The following is a 21,734-nucleotide window of genomic DNA, read 5'->3' as shown; positions in this document are numbered from 1 at the left end:
ATGTTTTTTTTGTCCAATGGCTGAAAACTAAAATTCTTAAATTGATTATTACTAGTTGTGTAACGGATCACACTTGATCTGTGATCCCTACGGATCATAACGCACAGTTCGAAACGCACGTGACCTGCGGATTAATAACTTTTTGTGAATTTGTGGGTCAATCTAACACTTATAACGATCGCAGAGAGATCACCTCCCGCGTCATTCAAATCGTATATAAAAGCATTTTGGCTTCCCTGTAAAATATAATGATGGCAGAAAACGCTGTGGTGGGACTTACCTAAATGTTTTCGTAGGCTGCTAATAAAAGGTGTTTTCTGTCACTGCTTGTTTAGCCTGCATTAATACACTCAGTGAAAAGCTGAACTATTAAACAATAAAATATCGTGATCTCAGTTTAAACCCATGATTGATAAATGATAATGGTTTGCAAATGTTTATTAATCCTTCAGAGCATTGCATTTAAACCTTCAGTTAGTTACTAACAATTAAATAACACAGAAGTACTGGGAGAACAGTTTATAATTCAGATCTAAACACCGATGTTTATGGTAAAGATTAAAATCACTGTTTAATGGAACATGATGCTGGTGACTCACAATGGGTGGCGTGAACAAATATCAAAATTATGTCTCTAAATAAGTTTTCAAAAATGATGCACCTATAATCAAACATGAAGTTTTATGTGTGAATTTGTGAATCGCTAATTGAAAATAAATATGATATGTTGTATAAGATGTAGATTTCTATATTCAGCAATAACCGGAACAGTAGCAAAGATCATTTTTCATATTGAATATTTTCCTTTTATTAGCTGCTTCTTTCTTCATTTTTATTTTTCATTAAAATTACAGGTTCTAAGTTCTGTTTGTTAAAACCAATAATTTTTGCAGTAATACTTTAGTTTAAATAGAAAAGCAAATGACATTTGTCTCCTCCCTTTTTTGCTGATCCGAAAAATGGTCCCATCCATGAATCAAAAACCGTAGTGTGATCCGAACCGTGAGATTGGTGATCTGTTACACCACTAATTATTACAACTATACATTTTCTCTTTGTGGTTATTCTTATAGTCATATTATTATACACCTCCTCATTCTCACAGAATCTGAATGATTTATAAATCTTTACAGTTATATTAATCTTTATTGTGAATGGTCCTTTATTGCTCAACATTGATCTGAAATATTTACACTGTGAAATCCATTCAGCTTAAAGGCTATGAGAGGAACATTTATTTCAGTCTTCTAGATTGCTTTTTTAAAGGTCAAAGTAGCTGCAGGCATCTGAATGTGTGTTTTCAGTACATTTTACAGGGGTCAGTGAGGCGTAGGAATATGTCAGGGTCGTCAAACTTTACAGGGTGTCAGAGGACTCAGAGATGAACATATCGAAGGTCTGTTGCCTTTTATAAAGGTCAAAGATCTGTATTATAGGCCTCTAAATATGCATTAGCAGTATGGAGCAGGTTTACAGGCAGTGAGCTGTAGGAATATCAGACGGGTATAAATAAAATTGAGAGAACAAAATGGCTCTAAAATCAATGCATCCAGATCACAAGTTAAAGTATATTTAATACTCTCCTGGTCTGAATGTCTTTGTTAACAAAAGTCTTCCCAATGACTTTTAAATGCTCAAAATGCAAAAAAAGAGAGAATCTATTATTAATGTCCATGTTTAGGTCTCTGTGGCTTAAAATGTTGCATAAAAGTAATAATATAATATAATATAATATAATATAATATAATATAATATAATATAATATAATATAATATAATATAATATAATATACTGTTGAATTTGGCTGGAACATCCAAAATAGAGCCTGTAGGCATACTAACTAAAACATAAACAACACAGATCTAATGCCATGTATAACAGCATCTGATTGGTCAATGCTTAACTTAAATTAAAGCATACAACATAACTGTAGTTTAACCCACTTTTAATTGACTAATTCCATAACAATATGAAGCATATTGCAATGAACTGGGTTTAAAAATGGGACAGTGTGATTGGAAAAAAATGTCTTTAAGGGTTATTCAAGTCATCTTTAATTTTAGTGAATGATCATGACAGCTCTAGACTTGCTGTATCTCCATATTTACAGTGCTGTTTCTATGAATGCAAATGTATTTAATGTCTGTTTCTGTTTTTCAGGGTGTTAAGCGTTTTGATGCCAGAGAACGAGTAATCTCTGCTCTGATGGAGAGGAAGCTTTTCAGAGGAAAGAAGGATCATCCAATGTCATTACCAATCTGCAGGTAAGCCACACATGAGCCCACAACCTGTAAATCTTACCTCATCCTCCCATTTCTGAAAGTTTTTCTGGCTACTGAATTATCTGGCTATGTTTCACCACATTTTTGTGTACTATTTTGACAGGCCGTTCATTTAAAATATTTTTGTCAGGTTTGGCAAAAAAAAAAAAAACAGCAGAAGTATTTGACCTTGTGTCCTGTCTTGATTGTATTCCTCCCACATAGCCGTTCTGGAGATGTCATCGAACCCTTGCTGAAGAAACAGTGGTTTGTGCGCTGTCAGGAAATGGCCAAAAAAGCAGTTCAGGTGAGCGAGTGGGATTTATATGTGCAGTTGCGTCAGATTAAATTGCACTGATGAACTAAACGACGCAAGATCTTTTTAATTAAAAGTTAAAAATATGCATGATGCTTTGGGGTCAGTAAGATGAAAAAGAAATTATATACATATACCTGTCCGACTGCTCGTTAACGCAAATATCTAATCAGCCAATCACATAGCAGCAACTCATTGCATTTAGGTATGTAGATATGGTCCAGACGATTTGCTGCAGTTCAAACCAAGCATCAGAATGGGGGAAAAAGATGAATTAAGTGACTTTATGATTGTTGGTGCCAGACTGGCTGGTCTGAGTATTTCAGAAACTAGCGATTTACTGTGATTTTTTACACTCAAGCATCTCTTGAATGGTCAGGAAAGGGGAAAATATCCAGTGAGCGACAGTAATGTGAACGCAAATGCTTTGTTGATGCCAGAGGTCAGAGGAGAATGGCCAGACTGGTTCAAGCTGATAGAAAGGCAACAGTAACTCAAATAACCACTAAATACAACCGAACTATGCAGAAGAGCATCTCTGAATGCACAACACATCGAACCTTGAGACAGCAGAAGTTCACATCGGGTTCCAGCCCTGAAATCTAAGAACAAAAAACTGAGGCTACAATACGCACAGGATCACCAAAATTGGACAGTAGAGGCTTGGAAAAACATTGCCTGGTCTGATGAGTGTTGATTCATTCTGCGAAATTCAGATGGTAGAAAACTAATACAACTGGGTGGTAGCAGTATTCCACTGTATTGCATAGACAGGCATAGTTATTACTTTTTATATTCAAGTAATTCTTTCCATGTATTAAATATTTAAAACTGCCTCTTTGTGTGTTCTGGCATATATGGCACATGTATGTGTCTTGAAAAATATCTAGTAAAATATTATTTACTGTAGTCTTGGCAAAGATAAAATAAATCAGATATTAGAAATGAGTTATCAAAACTTTTATGTTTAGAAATGTGTTGAGAAAATCTTCTCTCCGTTAAACAGAAATTGGGGGGAAAAAAATAAACAAGGGGCTAATAATTCTGACTTCAACAGTATATACACACACACACACACACACACACACACACACACACACACACACACACAAATATATATATAATTTATTATTGTTATTATTATATATTATTTTTATTATATGTGAGTGTATGTATGTATAATTAGTTTGAAATAATAATAATTTTAAATATTTATGAGCAGCAAATTATTAATCAAAATCTAATGTGTAATTAACTGTTGTATTAAATAAATGCAGGCCTGATGAGCATAAAATAATTAATTTATTAACCTAATAAATGAAAGTTTATATCACACAGTCAAGTACATTTCCTGTAACCAGTTCAGTTTGCATAATGTTAGATTTGTTTACATGTCCTTGTTGTATTGACGTACTTGTAGGTTATTAACTCTTCCTGTCAATATTCCCTCAAGCGATCAAATGTGTGGCTCATCAAGAGCTTTACTGGAAAACAAATTCCTGTAACTAGTCAGTAATACTGTGACCCTTCTAATTTGCTTAGGAAATTAGACATTTCTTTTTAAAGATTTGGTTAGCTCAAACATCGTTGACATGTCATGCAAATGCTCTGTTTAGGCAGTGGAAGAAGGAGATCTGCAGATTATTCCTCAGTTTTATTCAAAAATGTGGAAGAGCTGGTTGTCCAACATCAGGTTAGCCTATTAATTTACAATAATTAACTCATGTATTCTCCCTCATGTGGTTTTGTGAGTTTCTTTGTTCTGTTGAACACAAAAGAAGATATTTTAAAGAATGCTGGTTGCTTGCACCTATCAATCTCCATAGTAGAAAAATAAAATGACTATGGAAGTCAGTGGGTACCAGCTACCAGAATTGTTAAAAAAAAATGATTTTGTGTTCAGCAGAATAAGAATCTCAAATAGGTTTTCAATTTTGGGTGTGCTATCTATTTAAAGCAAAAGAAGCACTGTATAATAAGTGTTATGCCCATGCCTGTCCCTTCATCTTTTCTGTTAATATTCTTTCGGGTTCATGCTTTATTAAGTTTCTGTGACATGTTTATCTTCACCTTGCAGTGACTGGTGTGTTTCCAGACAGCTTTGGTGGGGTCATCAGATACCAGCCTATAGAGTGACACTGCAAAACTCGATGAACACAGAAGAGGTGGGGTATAAAATCTATTACCCAAAGATGACATTTAATGTACTTTCCACAACATATTTTTTTTGGGAATTGAGACTTAATCACATAGAAGTTATCATGTTAGTCAATAGCAAGGACTGATAATAACTCCTAATATCTAGAAGGCACTAACAGATATATAGGCTGACAAATAGAAATCTTGACATTTTTCTAAACCTGATTACAAAAAGAGTAAAAAAACACACAGTGTGAATATACATTTTCTTATAATCATTTCCATACTACATTTATGAAGTCCTCTTTTATGGTCAATGAAAAACTCTGACGATATTACTTGAAGCATACATTTTTCCAAAGGCACCAGTATAAAGAGCACATTTATTGTGTAAATAATCAATAATTTATCAGCTACATTTTTATTTTTTTATCTTATGACCCTTTACTGGCAACATTAAAAGTCTGCATTTATCGCCCAATACTGATATAGTGGCCAATATATTGTGCATCACTATGATGATGACATCAATTGTATTTTCTACCAACATAAAAGGGAGCGAATCAAAACTTGATCATATTGAATCTTAGGTCAATAACGATAACCGATAACTCCTTATATCTGGAAGCCGATAGCCGATATAAAGGCCAACAAATACAAATCTTGAAATAAATTTTTCTGAGCCTGTTTACTAAAAAGGCTAAATAAATAACCTGCAATTTCTTAAAATCCTCTTCAGATTGTATTTATGACATCCTGTTTTTTTTTTTCCTCAATAAAATACTCCCATACTACCGATATTTTGTCGTATTTCATGCATAAAGCATTTCAAAGGCACCTGTAAAGAAACCCAGCATCACACATCAGAAGTGTTAATAGTTTATAATTTATCAGCCCATAATTTTTGTTTCATGACCCAATACTGACAAAATTAAACGTCTGCATTTATTGGCCCATATTGATATAGTGGCCGATATATTGCGCATCACTATATGATAATGACATTTATTGTATTTTCTATAATATGAGTGTTAGCGAACTTTAAAACTTTATCATACTGAATCTTTGGTCGATATTGATAACCGATAATTCCTTATATATCGTAGCCGATAACTGATATCTAGGCAGACAAATACAAATCTTGTGGCTGATACATTGTGCATTACTATGATGATGACATTAATTGTATTTTCTACCAACATAAAAGTGAGTGAATCAAAACTTGATTATATTGAATCTTAGGTCAATAACGATAACCGATAACTCCTTATATCTTTAGGCCGATATAAAGGCCAAAAAATACAAATCTTGAAATAAATTTTTCCGAGCCTGTTTACTAAAAAGGCTAAATAAATAACCTGCAATTTCTTAATCCTTTACAGATTGTATTTAATGACATCCTGGGTTTTTTTTCCCTCAATGAAATACTCCCATACTGCCGATATTTTGTCTTATTTCTAGCATAAAGCCTTTCAAAGGCACCTGTAAAGAAACCCAGCATCACACTTCAGAAGTGTAAATAATTCATAATTTATCAGTTTCATGACCCAATACTGACAAAATTAAAAAAGTCTGCATTTATTGGCCCATATTGATATAGTGGCCGATATATTGTGCATCACTATATGATAATGACATTTATTGTATTTTCTACAACATAAAAGTGAATTAAAACTTGAATATATTGAATCTTAGGTCAATAACGATAACTGATATCTGGATAACCGATGTGTAGGCCAACAAATACAAATCTTGAAATAGATTTTTCTGAGAATTTTACTAAAAAAGGTAAATAAATACAGTGGACAGCTGCATTTTCTTAAAATCGTTTACAGATTGTATTTATGACATCCACTTTTTGTTTTTTGCTCAATGAAAACTCCCATACTGCTGATATTTTGTCTTATTTTTAGAATAAACTCTTCCAAAGGCACAAATGAAAACCCCAAGCAGCACATGTAAAGTGGAAATAATCCATGATTTTTTTTTATCAGCTGTTTATTTTCTTGTTGCATAATGCTGACAACTTCAAAAATCTGCGTTTGTTGTCCAATACCGATATGAAGGCCTTTTGTGCATACCTATGATGATGATATCATTTTAAATTTTATATAGAAATCTTTGTGAAAATATAATCTGACATCTGCCCTGATTTGATCTGCCCTCTACCTGTTTTTTATGACTGTTCTTCACTGTGTCATGAGCAGGAGCATTGGGTTTGGGGCAGAAGTGCTGCAGAGGCTCAACAGCGTGCCACTATAAAGTTTGGAGTGAATCCTGAGGCCATCACACTCACACAGGGTGAGCATCATTGAGTTCACTTAATCTACACTTTTGTCTTTATGATTATTATTATGTGTGCTGAAGAATATAAACATACAATGATAAATGTAGCTAGGCAAACTGTGTTTAGATTTTATTAAGAAGAAGTTAAATAACTGCTCTGGCTTTATATCTTTTATGCGCTGTAGCAGTAGGAAAATTGCATTAATTTGTGTAGTTAAAAATTATTTTTGTTTTATAAATAAACCTACTCTCTGCGTTTGGTTATACACATGTAAAAACATGTCCACATTGAAACATACAGTGAGCGTAAACACCTTTTACAGCAGGTTTATTTCACAAACAATTCACAGTAAAGATTACATTAATAATTATAATACAAATATATAAAAAATACAATATATAATGCACAAATATATAAGTATATTGTATAATACAATATACAAATATAAAAAAATACTATAATAACTATTTTGAACCTCAATAATACATTATTTTAGCTGTAGTGATGTAAATGTTACTCACATTAAAATGCTGACATAAAGTACAGACAGTGTTGGGAGTAATTAATCACAAAGTAATTAGTTTACTGTAATTAAATTACTTTTCCATTTAAAAAGTTAGGTAGTGGATTATTATTCATTTTTATTCACTGTTACTTATACTATGCTTGCCTTAAAGGGGTGGTCCACTACGATATCATATTTTAAACTTTAGTTGATGTGTAATGTTGCTGTTTGGACATTAACAACATCTCTAAATGTAATAGGCTCAAAATACAATTCATAGAGGTACATTGGCTTTTACAGAGCTTAGCAAAGCATACCGCGAATGAAGTTTGGGGACTACAAAAAAAAACATCTGGACTAGTGACATCACAAACACTTCAGGTTATACAGATTCACCACACGCATACACCCCGTGCAGCAAAGGGTCGTGGCCAGAGGCACTGTAATGTTATAGCAAATAAAGCTTAAATGCCCTCCAAACGCTGCTATTTTCACAGAGCTTGTTCTGTTTCTGTTTTTGGGTTTCCAAAGGACGTGACACAAAGTAGGATGTGCTTACAGTTTAATTTTAATTTTGTTAGAATTATAAAAAAAATATATAGCTCTAGCATTTGACAAAGGAGAACTTCCAGAATCTCTTCCAGTTCAGTGCTTGATTCGGCTAAAATCTTCTCAAACAATAATAGCTGAAGCTGTGGATTGTGAGCCACAATCTGTAAGTATTTGTCTGTAAGTAAGTTTCTAGCGTTAACAGTATGTAGTAGCAAGGGCGTAAACAAGAATGTAAACAACAGAAAATGCTGTTTGGCACAGTTTAAAATTTAGCTACAAATTCATATTTATCTGTCAAATCGCTGTAAACACTCACAATCTTCACCAGGGCTGCAGTGTTTCTCTATGCAGTCACTTTCCATGTGTTCTACATCTCAAGTTACGAACTCACAAAAGGTTTCATATTACATACACATGCTTATTCCGAATATATATGAAAGACACTTGTCAGGTTTTATTTTAGAGAGCAAGTATGAGGTTTAGCTGTGTCCTCTTCATTTTCTGTCTGATTCAGGCACAAACTGATATGGCTAACAGCTACTCTGACTGACAGTGTTTACACAGCGCAAAAGCACATGCTTGTAGGGGTGTGATGCTTTTCCTATGTTAGCTGATCAATCTCTTGAGGGCGGGCTTTACAGAGGAACTAGGAAATATGATAGTCGTGTTCTTTTTAGGAGAGTAGCAGTATATAATTCAAGTAAGGTATATGAAAAATAATGTGATTTTCTACAAATGAAGCATGAGCACACATTGCTTTGCATCTTAAACACAACCAAACCTTAAAAATACAATCTGGACTACACCTTTAAATACTGTTAATAAATTCAAATTTTCTATATAAATCAATACAGATATGCAAATATATTTAAAACAAATGCATAAAAAATAGACTAATTCTATTTTTAAACTAAAGTAAGTTAATCATTAAGACAGTTGACTGTTTAAGAAATAACGAAATAAAATCATAAATGAGTTTGTATATAAGTATTTATATTTATGCTGTATTTAATTTAATTTATATTTTTAGATAGTTTGAGTCAAAGGGCAACGCCGTGGCGCAGTAGGTAGTGCTGTCGCCTCATAGCAAGAAGGTCGCTGATTCGAACCTCGGCTGGGTTAGTTTGCATTTCTGTGTGGAGTTTGCACGTTCTCCCCGCGTTTGCGTGGGTTTCCTCCAGGTGCTCAGTTTTCCCCCACAGTCCAAAGACATGCGCTATAGATGAATTGGGTAAGCTAAATTGTCCGTAGTGTATATGTGTGAATGAGAGTGTATGAGTGTTTCCCAGTAATGGGTTGCGGCTGGAAGGGCATCCACTGCGTAAAATATGTACTGGATAAGTTGGCGGTTCATTCCGCTGTGGCGACCTCATATTAATAAAGGGGCTAAGCCGAAAAGAAAATGAATGAATGAATGTTATATGTTAAATATGATGTCATTACTTTACAGGTTTTGATTCCTGTAGTATAATATTTTCCTTTTTTTGGCAGAGTAACTATATTTATTAACTAAAGAATGTTACGTTTGTTATTTAAAATGTTTAAGTTTGACTTTTTAATAAAGCTCAAAAGCCATGTTTGAGTGAAATCTGTTGTCAATGCTTGAGGTTTACAGGGATTTAAATAGTTTTAATTCAGGAGATCAAATTCCTTATTGAGTAGCTAAATTATTTCTCCAACATGCAGTTAAATACAATCTTAGCAATTTCAAAGCAATTTTAATTTGCACTTAGTAATTAATTTATTTCATTTTTTATTTAATCCCAAAACTGAGTAAAAATACTTAAAAAGCAAAGTAAAATACTTACAGTAGTCACTTTCCAGCACTAAGAAATCCCATGTAATATCTTTAAATATTAATTTATTCTTTTTTCTTCAGCTTAGTCCCTTTATTCGCCACAGCGGAATGAACCGTCAACTCACCTGGCGAATGTTTAATGCAGTGGATGCCCTTCCAGCGTTCTATTCAACATTTATTCACACTCATTCGCTACAGCCAATTTAGTTTATTCAATTCACCTATACCACATGTCTTTGGACTGTGGAGAAAACCGGACCACCTGGTAGACACCCAAACCAACACAGGGAGAACATGCAAACTCCATACAGAATTGCCAACTGACTCAACTCGAAGGAATTCAAACCAGCAACCTTGTTGCTGTGATGTGACAGTGCTAACCACTGAGTCACCGTGTCGCCCTCATTAAATATCAGAAAGATATTTCTGAAAGTAAAATACCATAGTCATTCATTATATGATTTAAGTCACACAGGACTGCCAACAGTGATCAAACTGATCACATGCTCAGAAATAATATAGATGTCTGTTTATTTTAGACCCAGATGTGCTGGACACTTGGTTCTCTTCTGGTCTCTTCCCATTTGCCATGCTCGGCTGGCCTCAGCAGGTTCTTCAATCATTTTTTTTTCAACACCATGAACTCATATATGTGTATCAAATACGTCGAGATGAACATGCTTTGATCTCTCTTTCTACTCAGACTAAAGACCTGACACAATTCTACCCCAATTCCATCCTGGAAACAGGCAGCGACCTCATCTTTTTCTGGGTGGCCAGGATGGTGATGCTGGGCACAGAGTTGACAGGACAGCTGCCCTTTAAACAGGTTGCGTTGGTGGCTTATTGCCCAGCTCATAACTCTAAATGCCATATTAGAAGGTTGGCAGGAATTGAAATTTTTTATTGCAATGTGCGTCATATACCAAAAGTATCCAAAATGTCACCGAGAAATGTTACCGTCTTTTTTTTTTGCCTGTGTTATTTGCAGCTCTGACTCTTTTATTGCTCTTTTCCTCTCTCCCCCTCATCACTGTGTCAAACAGGTGCTCTTTCACTCTCTGGTGAGGGATAAATACGGGCGGAAGATGAGTAAATCTTTAGGAAATGTCATCGATCCTCTTGATGTCATCTCAGGGGTGTCTTTGGAGGTAAACACACACACACATAGAGAGGTTGGTTTTTGTGAATTGTGGGGACATTCAATAGTTTTCTATTGTTTTTAGAATGTACAAAGTTTTTTTTTTATTATTACCGCACCCCATACTGGAAACTGTGTACAGTTTTACTTTTCTGAAATTTTATGCCTTTTTTTATGTCCTCATATTTCACCGTATTTTTGTAATGCATGTCTCATGTCTAACTAAACGCATTGCAGAAAGCATAAAGCATGAAGACAACAATAAACAAAACACTTGACTAGGCAAAAAATATGTGCAATATACATTCACTGGCCACTTTATTAGGTACACCTATTCAACTGCTCATTAACGCAAATTTCTCAATGCATTAAGGCATGTCAAGACAATCTGCTGCAGTTCAAACCGGACATCAGAATGGCGAAGAAAGGTGATTTAAATGTCTTTAAACGTGGCATGATTATTGATGCCAGACGGGCTGGTCTGAGTATTTCAGAAACTGCTAATCAACTGGAATTTTCATGCACCACTATCTCTAGGGTTTAATGGTTAAAAAAAGAGAACATGTCCATTGAGTGGCAGTTCTGTGGGCACAAATGCCTTGTTGATGCCAGAGGTCAGAGAAGAATGACCAGACTGATAGAAAGGCAACAGTAACTCAAATAACCACTTGTTAAAACTGAGGTATGCAGAAGAGCATTTCTGAATGCACAACATGTCGAACCTTGAGGCAAGTTGACTACAGCAGCAGAACACCACACGGGGTGCCACTCCTGTCAGCTAAGAACAGAAAACTGAGGCTACGATTCACACAGGCTCAAAAAATTGGACAATAGAAGATTCAAGAAATGTTGCCTGGTCTGATGAGTCTCTATTTCCACTGCAACATTTAGATGGTCAGTCAGAATTTGGTGTCAACAACATGAAAGCATGGATCCATCCCTTCTTGTAATGGTTCAGGGTGGTGGTGGTGGTGTTATGGTGTGGGGGATATTTTCTTGGCTCTCTTTGGGCCCATTAGTAACACAGCCTATCTGAGTATTAACATCATGGATGTGCAGCTAATCAAACTGCAGCAACTGCGTGATGCTATCATGTCAATATTGACCAAAATGTCTAAGGAATATTTCCAGTACCTTGTTGAATTTTTGCCACTAAGGATTAAGGCAGTGCTGAAGGCAAAAAAGGGGTCCAACCCGGTACTAGTAAGGTGTACCTAATAAAGTGGCCAGCAGTGAGTGTACATAAAATCCCTCTAGCTAAAAGACAAATGCTAAAAGCCCTAAACCTCCAATTTGTTTGGCAAAAAAAGTTCATTATATTTCATGAATTTCTGTTTTTAGATGTTGTTAAAATCCTACATGCTGTTCTATTTGTTATATATTTTTAAAAAAATATTTAGTTTAATTGAAATGATGCTGAAATATAACACTTATAATTAATAAGGTTTCAGATAACATTTATTTTCACTGCTTTGTCTTTAACACTTGTACATTTTTTTTTACTTTGTTCCTAAGTTACAAACGCTAAATCCTCAGTTTATTAATAAATGTAATAACTCAAACTCAGTAATGATTATAACAAGAATTTCCCAGCTGGCAGAGAGTATCAGTCAGATGTCCTTTTAATCAGGCCCCAGGCCAGAACAGACTCCTCTCATTTAGAAAAAAAAATTTTATATTTAAAACAGGAAACTCTGTCTTCTTGTCAGTCATGTTCTGATTTGATCCCTGTAGAGACTTCAAGAGAAAGTTAAAGAAGGAAACTTGGACCCGAGAGAGAGCATTGTTGCCATTGAAGCACAGGTCAGTACAAGTTTTTCACTCTTCCAGTCATTCCCAAATGAACAAACTCAGCTCATTCTCTGTGTCCTTCCTGCAGAAGAAAGATTTCCCCAAAGGGATCCCCGAGTGCGGTACAGACGCTTTGAGGTTTGCGCTTTGCTCTTATAGAGCTCAAGGTAAGTCGCCTTCATTACTGTCCCGTAATCAAACCTCAGGATCAGACGAGCCAGAATTCTTCACTCCGTCTGCTGCTGTTTTGTGTCAGGAGAGGACATCAGTCTGTCCATGTCCCATGTGCTGAGCTGCAGACATTTCTGTAATAAGATGTGGCAGACGGTTCGCTTCACCCTCGCCACACTGAATGATGCAAGTTTACCAACACCATTAGCTGAGGTGAGGTAGCAAGTATGTATTTGTTAAAGCAATAAAACAAGCCTGTTGAGATTCAGATTCCTGCTCACTGGGAGGTGCAGTAATAGGGCTAATCTGCATAATGCCAACATGATATAGTAATCTTCATTCTCTATCTGTTAAAGAAAATCAGCACCGTTAAAGAATAATCTCAAAATGAGTATCCTTTTTTATGCTGTTGAGGATTTAGCTGTGGCATTTAAACTGTTTATTTTGGACTTTTATTATTTTTGGACTTAAAAAACGTAATAAAAATATTTCATTATCAGTTATTTAATCCTTTGCCAACTTTTAACAGTGGATTTGTTTAATAAATTATTATTTATTATTTTAATTATAGTAAATTGTTACAGTTTGGGGGAAATTGACTTTTATTGAACTGAGTTGACTAATGTCTTAAATAAAAGTGCTCTGTAAAAATAAATAAACAAAGGATTAAAAATAAATAAATGAATGTACATGCACGTATATATGAGCAAAATCACACAAGTAGCAGCGCGATGTGGCTGTGAAATTGCGTTTTTACAACAGTTTGACGGCATAATCATGTATATAAAAAAGAAAATCAAATACAGAGTCTAAAAATCCTTTTGTATGAGCAACTACTTTCTTTCGCCATTTCTTCTCATTTGTAGATGACGTCACCAACGTCACTTTAGAACTAGTATTAGAATGATTCTCTAGTGTAATGTTAAAAGGGATGACAAAACAGGTGATTTTGCTGACATTTTAAGATCATAAAAATGCCATCAGTCTACAGAGTTTTCTTTGTTGAGATTTCTTTGTTGCAGTATGGAAATCACAATAATTATCTCAGAAAAAGCCAAAACAGCACAATAACTGCCAGATTACTGTTGTATTTGAGTTAGGGTAAAACGCTAACACATGCGGGCATTTCTTCTTTCTTTCTGTTTACTGAACTAGTTTGCAGTAACAAAAACAGGAAACAGATGGCCAACCAAAAAGAAAACTCAGGGTTATACAAAGAGTGGCCAACACAAAATACATACGTTCCAGATATGTGAGTCCTATCTCACACTCAATACACTACAATTTCTAGGGTATAAATACAGCACTACAACATAAAAAAGAAAGAGATCGACTTAAAATGTCACATACCAGTTTTATAATGATTTGATCAGCTGTAGTTTTTCTCCTCTAAGGGCTTTTTATTTGGTCTTTGTTACCATCTTTTGGATGAACAACGCCAACAGTCTTTGCTCTGGTCAATGACAAGCTGATAGCTGCTGACATACTGTATCTCCGAAATTGTAAATATTTAAAATAGGCACATCCTTATAAATAAACTGCAGAGTTGCGATCTAAACAACAATCTAAACATTCTTGCCTAAAAAGCCACAAAAGTACATTGTTGTCCAACAGCTGCAATATTTGTCAAACTGTAGTGAGTTTATTGATCTGCTGTCACTCTATGTGGGTGGAGTAATACACAAGATTGAAGAGGCTGTACAAGTTCTGATATTGCAGAATATTACACGGCTATCAGCCAATCAGATTCAAGAACCAGACAAAACAGTTGTATAAATATATTTATATATATATATATATATATATATATATATATATATATATATATATATATATATATATATATATATATATATTGTTATGTTGGTAAGGTGGATAGCGGAGGGGTGTCACAGACGAAAGTGAGTGGGGGTGTTGCGGACGACAGTGAAGAGGGTTGGGGAGTCGCGGAAGAAAGCGAAAGTGAACAGCGGATGGGGGGAAAAGGGAGGTTGAGGAGGGAGATCGGCAAAATGAGGTGCCGGATCAGATTTCAGAGGTGCTGAATCTGAATCCGGCGTGCTCTGGCACAAAATAAGCCCTGTAAATATATACACATACACACACACATATATTGAGTATAATTTATTTATTTATTATAATTATTATGAGATGGTGTCTGTATCAAATTGAATATACAAAAGTATTTTTCCCTAATAAAAACATATTATATACAAGTGTCTTCTTTAAAATGTCAAATTATTGTTTAAAAAAATAAATGATCAAAATAAGTGAAAAAATGTTTCATCGTTCAGCATAACCGATGTATTACTGTAAAAATCAAACAACAAACTTGAATCTGATTTGTACTTCTTAATACACATAATATAAATTGTAATATTTACATGCATATTTTATTCATACGCTTAATAAACAGTGTTTATTTTATATATGTTATATTTTAATTTTTTAAAATTTCTTACAAATGTGTAAAATCTAAAGCCTGTTTCACACCACAAGCTTGAGCAGAGCATGAGCAGCGCACGTTTTTTTGGCATCCATGTTTACAGATTAGAGCTTCCATACTGCACGCAAAAGCAGCTTGTCAGCACGAGGCTAAAGCAGCAGTGCCGCGATAGTTTCGGCGCTGGGTCTATTTTTGCTGCACTGCTCACACTCAATTAAAGTGACAGTGCATTGATAATGACCAAAACACATTGAATGACAGTAAAAGTAGCAATTTTACCCAATAAATGTATTAATAATATCCACAGATTTTTATATAGTCAATCAAATGAACTTAAATGATTAAAAACAGCAACAAATATTTATTTGGGCTCGAACTACAAAACCAAATTTAAAACAATTTTAGTATTAGTTTTGCTTAGTACGTTGCACACTACTTTGATCATGTATAAATATCATGTATAAATATTTTAATGACATGATATCACAGGCGATTGTCTTCCGAGTGCACCTGAAAAGACACAAATGACACTCCTCAGAGCGTGAGAAGCATACGGTTCTTTATGATATATATTATTTGTGAAGTAAAGACTTGCAGGATAAGGAAAAAGCATAGGTGGAAGTTTCTGCGGGCTTTGGCGCAGATGAAAAGGAAAAAAAGTGTATTTGTAGATAGATAGGTTACTAGATAGAACAGACAGAGATAGTTTGATCTGTGCAGCAGCTGCCGATGAGCTGCCCGCTGCAGACATGGTCGGTGTGAAAGGCAAACGCCTGCGCACTGCTTCTGCTCTCCTGTGCACGCTGCTCATGCTCTGCTTACCCTCTGCTTGCACTCGCGATGTGAAACAGGCATAATGGTTAGAAGGAAAATGGCTTTCACTAATCAGTATTTCTCATTGTGTGTGGAACATGTAAATATGTCATCAAATGATGTTTGATGTCATATTGCTCTTATATAAACTGAAACAGCAATGTCATACTGTCATACTGAATGGCAATTTAGTTGTTATCTTATGTGAGTCTTTGTAAAACTGAATCATAAATCAAAGTCATTATTATTATCATTATTATATGTTTAGACACATTCATCTAATGCATGTGGGAAATAATAAAAGAACAGAAAAGCTGTATTACACTTTTATTGTATTGGTGCTTGAAACCCCCATTTTATCTTTGACCCACATTCTACACTAACAGTTCATCATCATTTGCAACGAAACACACACTTTATCTTGTCCTGTATTTTGTCCTGCACCTGCGCTTGTGTTGTCTCACATTGGCTATTCAGTTTAATGGGACTAAATTACAATAGAAGAAGAACAAGGCCAGTGCAGAATGACTCTTTCTGTAGCAGCAAATGGCAGAAAATCAATCTGAAGGGTGAAGTCAGAGTTCTTCACTGAGATTATTCTCTTCGTGTTGAAGCTCCCTTCATTTCACAGTGTGCTCGTGTCAATCACAGAATCTGCTGGCAGACTATAATAGTGCACATTATAGGGATAATTCACCCCAAAATGAACATTCTGTCATCATTAACTCACTCTCCGCTTGTTCCAAACTTATTGGAGTTTCTTTCTACTGCAAAATACAAAAGAGATATTTTAAAGAATGTTGGAAACTGGTAACCATTGACTTCTATCAAATTTTTTCAACAGAAGAAAGAAACGTAAACAGGTTTGGTTAAGCTTAAACAGGTTATTTACACATCTATTTGTTTATTTCTTTTGTGTAGTTTCTATTTTTAGGTTCAGTCATAAATATGACCAGGACTAAGGCCACGCTTACATTGCATTAGTCAAGTACGTACTGTTCTTCCTATGTGACACAGATCAGATATGAAGCATAAACATTTAAATAAGAATTCTGATTTACTGAGATACTTTTTGAACAGGCTTCATTTAAATGTAAGGATAAAATGGATGTGATTTGTATATGTTCATGTGCTGGTGCAATTTAAGTGACCATTGTATTTTGTGCAGGCAAAATGCAGGGTTTTTTTTGGGAAATGAAGGCATATTTGAAGAAATATGAGGTGAAATGGGAAGATGCATCCATCTTTTCTGAATCAGTACATTTTCCTGGTGTTGATTCAGCAAGCATACAGTGTGAATATAGTTATCAGAAATGTGTCCCTTTTAAAAAAATGTAGGCTAGCTATCCAAAAAAAAAAGCAAAATCTAATATAGTAGACATTCAGAATCTATAATCTATCTGATTTTTCCAGGTCAATTTATTCAATTCAATTCAATTCAATTCAATTCAATGAGTCACGTGACCCCACTCTGTTAAGTCTAATTTATTTTTATTATATTATGATTTATACTTATTATACTATTCAGATATTATACTTCTGCCAAGCGCACGCACCATTGCACACAGGTCACAACAACTCGTATCGCAAGCTTTGGAATTGGTCGGTTTGGTGGTGGTTACAAGGGTGGATGGCGCGGAGAGCCATGTTTTAGGCAATGTGTGTTTAATTTCAGTTGTTCAGTGTTGATGTTCAATAAAGAATCATAGATATAGTGCGTGTTTCCTTCAATTATTTTAATGTCAAGTAATGCACCCTTCATTCAAAAATCTCTCACTTGTAATATGTGAGCATAATTACTGTACAAAACTTGTCAGTAAACTGTGAGGGCAAAAACATAAAATAAATCAATAAAAAAATCGTTTATTAATTGTAATCGAGTTAAAATTTTCAATTAATCGGGATTAATTAATTGTTGAATTAGCATTAATATTTTAGTTATTATATGTTTACTGTGGGCTGCACGGTGGCTCAGTAGTTTGCACTGTCACCTCACAGCTTGAGCTGCTGGTCCCAGCTGGCCCGGTTGGCATTTCTTTGTGGAGCTCTGGTTCCCTCATAGTCCAAAGACAAGCGCTATAGGTTAATTGGATGAACTAAATTGGCCATAGTGAATGAGTGTGTATGGATGTTTTCCAGTACTGGGTTGCTGCGTAAAACATATGCTGGAATAGTTGCCAGTTCATTCTGCAGTGGCGACCTCTGAAATAGAGACTAAACTGAAGGAAAATGAATGAATGAGTAAATGAATGTTTACACAAAATATTTAAAATCTAATTCAAATTAATTAAACCATATAAATATTCTACAACACAAAACTAGTAAAATTACTTGAAGCTATTCACATTATCCCATATTACTGACGTGCAGTTTTTCTTTGATATTAATTTGTCTGTTAATGCTTCTGAAGCAGCAGACGCCATTATCCCACTCGTCCGCGCTCTCCTGTTTGTTTGTGCTATTGTGGGTATTCCACTTTGTCCCGTTGCGCAATTCTGATTGAGCAGAACGAATGTGTCCTCACTCAATTGGCCAGTACGACTGTCACACACAGACGGCAGTCACGCGTTTGCTCTGGGTGGAAGAAATTGAATAATACGTATATCTTTCAAATCGCAGCCGCTAGTGATTAGCTAATCGCAACATTTCAAATTGATTCGATTTCAATTAATCGCACAGCCCTAGCCTATATACTGACCATTAGTCACAGTAAAGCCTAGTTCACACTACGTGACTTTAAACATCAGCAGATCGCTATACTGTTCACACTACATGACTTGATTTTGTGTCTTTAAATCGCTGTGGTGTCAACATTACGCGACACTACGTAAATGATCCTCAAGCGGGGGTCACACACTACATGATCTGACAACAACCGGTTCCCCAACAGCTCTGTCAAGCTACCAAACCACAGCCAATGAAACTTTTATTCTGGTGTCCCTGTGAACATACAGAGTGAAACGAGTGCATTGATGCCCATTCTGGCCAATCACAGACATTTCTGTTGAGCTTCTAAGCACAACGGTGATTCAGCTCATGCTGATATGCTCTCTCATTGGCTGCAGCTAATCCCGACATCTGTGGGGTCGAGTTGGCCGACTGGTCTGGAATATTCAGCATGCTAGATATTGAATTTTCATCTGCGAGGTGTCAGCGACACATCAGCGAGCCTCTTTGATGTGCTGTTCAGTAGTTCACACATAATGACCGATGAGCGCCGAGCTTCCGCAGTTTTCCCCGATCACAGCTTGATCTGTTGGCGAGCTGCTTATCTTTAAAATCAGGCTCAAATTAGGCTTAAAATCCTGTAGTGTAAACTAGGCTTTACTCTCAAATATCAACACTGAAAAACACATAACAATAATCTTTAAAGGGTTATTTCAGCTAAATTAATTAAATACTCACCGTCTTGTCGATCTAAACTCCTGAAAGATCTAAACTCATTTAAAATATCTTAATTTGGACTCTGAAGATGAGCGAAGGTCTCAGGGGATTGGGTGATAATTAACAGAATAAAACATTTTGAGTGAACTAACCTTTTTCTCATTTTGTCTTTCAGACATATCCTCTATCCAGTATGGACAAGTGGATATGTTCCCGTCTTTACAGCACGGTTAAGGAGTGTGAGCAGGGTTTTGAGAGCTATGAGCTACACACGGTCACGTCCGCGCTGCACTCTTTCTGGCTCCACTGTCTGTGTGACGTCTACCTGGTGAGGATGATCTTCACTGCAGTGCTGTCGTGATTTGATGGATCTTGCAATCATTGACTGATGAGTTTCCATCTCTAAACTGATGTTTCTCATCCTCAGGAAAGCATCAAGCCACTGCTGAAGCCTGAAGGCTGTGAAGAGAGAGTCGGAGAGAGGCAGGTGGCCACATCTGTGTTGTATCACAGCGTGTCTGTATCTCTGGCTCTCCTCTCGCCCTTTATGCCGTTCCTCACAGAGGAGCTGTGGCAGAGACTCCTGCCGTATGGTCACTTTGACAAGACATCCTGCAGTTTGTGTGTTCATCCCTACCCAAAGACCTCACAGCTGGTGAGTCTGTCTAACAAACAAACACTCACAATTGGCACTTTTCCATGTCCACCGAATGGGTCACTTTTGGTGGGTTTTATAAGCGCTGTTAAACTCAATTGAGGTTCCAAGTGAGTCATGACAATACTAAAATATGATGTCTAAAATGCAGATACTAGTTGGCCATAGAGAAACATCACTACATGTCAATTAGAATGTATGTATTGATACACCAAACCCACCAGATTTAAATATTCAGCCACTATAGAATAATTTTAAAGGGTTGGTTCACTCTTTTATTTGAATATTTTTTTGTTTATTTAAAGGTGCAGTGGGTGATGCAAAATGCTAGCATTAGCATAAAATTTACATCCCTCCCTTGCCGTCCAAAGTCATGCCTCTTTAAGTCATAAAGGAATAGATGACAATCTGATGGCGTCACGAGAGCATCACGCTCTTTGCCATTCACACACACACACACACACACACACACACACACACACACACACACACACACACACATAGGCAGCACCAAGCTCTCTCTCTCATTCACACATACACACACACATAGACCGCAACAAACAAGCCAAACACAGTATCACTCTCTCTCATTCACACACATACATACGCGTGCTCGCTCGCTCGGGAGTCGGGAGCGATATTGTTCACCGCCCCCTCCCGTTCAAATTACATCAGTTACCGACTGCTCCCAAGCTTTATTCTGAGATTTAGGAATGCAGACCTTTACCTTGTATAACACTAGATCATGTCATTCACCAGTTAGAAAACTGGCATTGAGGTAAAGTTGGTTTTATATCCAAACATTCAGACTTTCTCTTTGATAATATAATTTCAGAAAAGTATTGTTTGCAAATTCTAAATTTTGAAATCATATAATCAGCCAATGACTATAAAATATAACATTGTTCCAGGCCCAGATAAAGGGCCTACTCACACTATGCTATCCGAACTGTGTACAGGCCTGTTTCCCGGATCATTTGAGAAGTGTGAGTGCTCAGGCACGGTTTACTTGGTCGGTTGGCAGAGGTGGCCCAGAGCACGGTTCACTTTGGCTTTGGAGCGGTATGCTTGTGTGTGAGTCCAAAACGCGCCTAAGCCCGAAACTGAAAGCGAGACGTGACTTTTAAGGGACTGTTTCATATGGATTGATTGAGTAATCATTCTTTCTGTTCAAAGATGCAAACCCCTCACTGCATGACAGCTGCACCTGTAGCACAAGGACTTTATGATTGTTTAACAGCGTCAAAAGTGGCTTATCTGCTCGGTGAAATATTTGACTTCGTGTCACGCATCCCAAACAAAAAATATAACTGAAGAAATCTGCACTGTGCTGAGCAAGAGCGCTTTTTGAATAGCGCATCATCGATGACATAAATGTGCCCAGGCCCGAAAGTAATGTGAGTGCGGGCCGTTAGGGGAGACGGGAGGGAGGACAAGCGTGCTTTGGCCTGGTTCAAGGCAACTGTAAATAGTGT

General features: G+C 36.0%; 1 protein-coding gene across 3 annotated transcripts in view; it reads left to right on the top strand.

The window, feature by feature from the left end:
• vars2 (valyl-tRNA synthetase 2, mitochondrial) overlaps nt 1-21,734 on the top strand; it is a 49,483-nt gene that overhangs the window by 13,481 nt on the left and 14,268 nt on the right. For all 3 annotated transcript variants that reach the window (XR_015515653.1, XM_087293827.1, NM_001130661.1), the window contains 13 exon segments: nt 2,161-2,264; nt 2,487-2,568; nt 4,194-4,270; nt 4,655-4,742; nt 6,924-7,017; nt 10,398-10,468; nt 10,562-10,687; nt 10,905-11,009; nt 12,734-12,802; nt 12,879-12,957; nt 13,047-13,174; nt 19,780-19,932; nt 20,032-20,259. Coding sequence is in view for 2 of the 3 variants with exons in the window: in XM_087293827.1 (XP_087149953.1) it covers nt 2,161-2,264; nt 2,487-2,568; nt 4,194-4,270; nt 4,655-4,742; nt 6,924-7,017; nt 10,398-10,468; nt 10,562-10,687; nt 10,905-11,009; nt 12,734-12,802; nt 12,879-12,957; nt 13,047-13,174; nt 19,780-19,932; nt 20,032-20,259 (1,404 nt within the window). In the remaining variant the exon portion in view is untranslated.

The sequence above is a fragment of the Danio rerio genome, chromosome 19 (genome assembly GCF_052040795.2).
Source record: "Danio rerio strain M-AB ecotype USA chromosome 19, GRCz13ab, whole genome shotgun sequence".
In the NCBI taxonomy this organism is placed as follows: Eukaryota; Metazoa; Chordata; class Actinopteri; order Cypriniformes; family Danionidae; genus Danio; species Danio rerio.
This window is presented reverse-complemented; position numbering and strand designations above follow the sequence as displayed.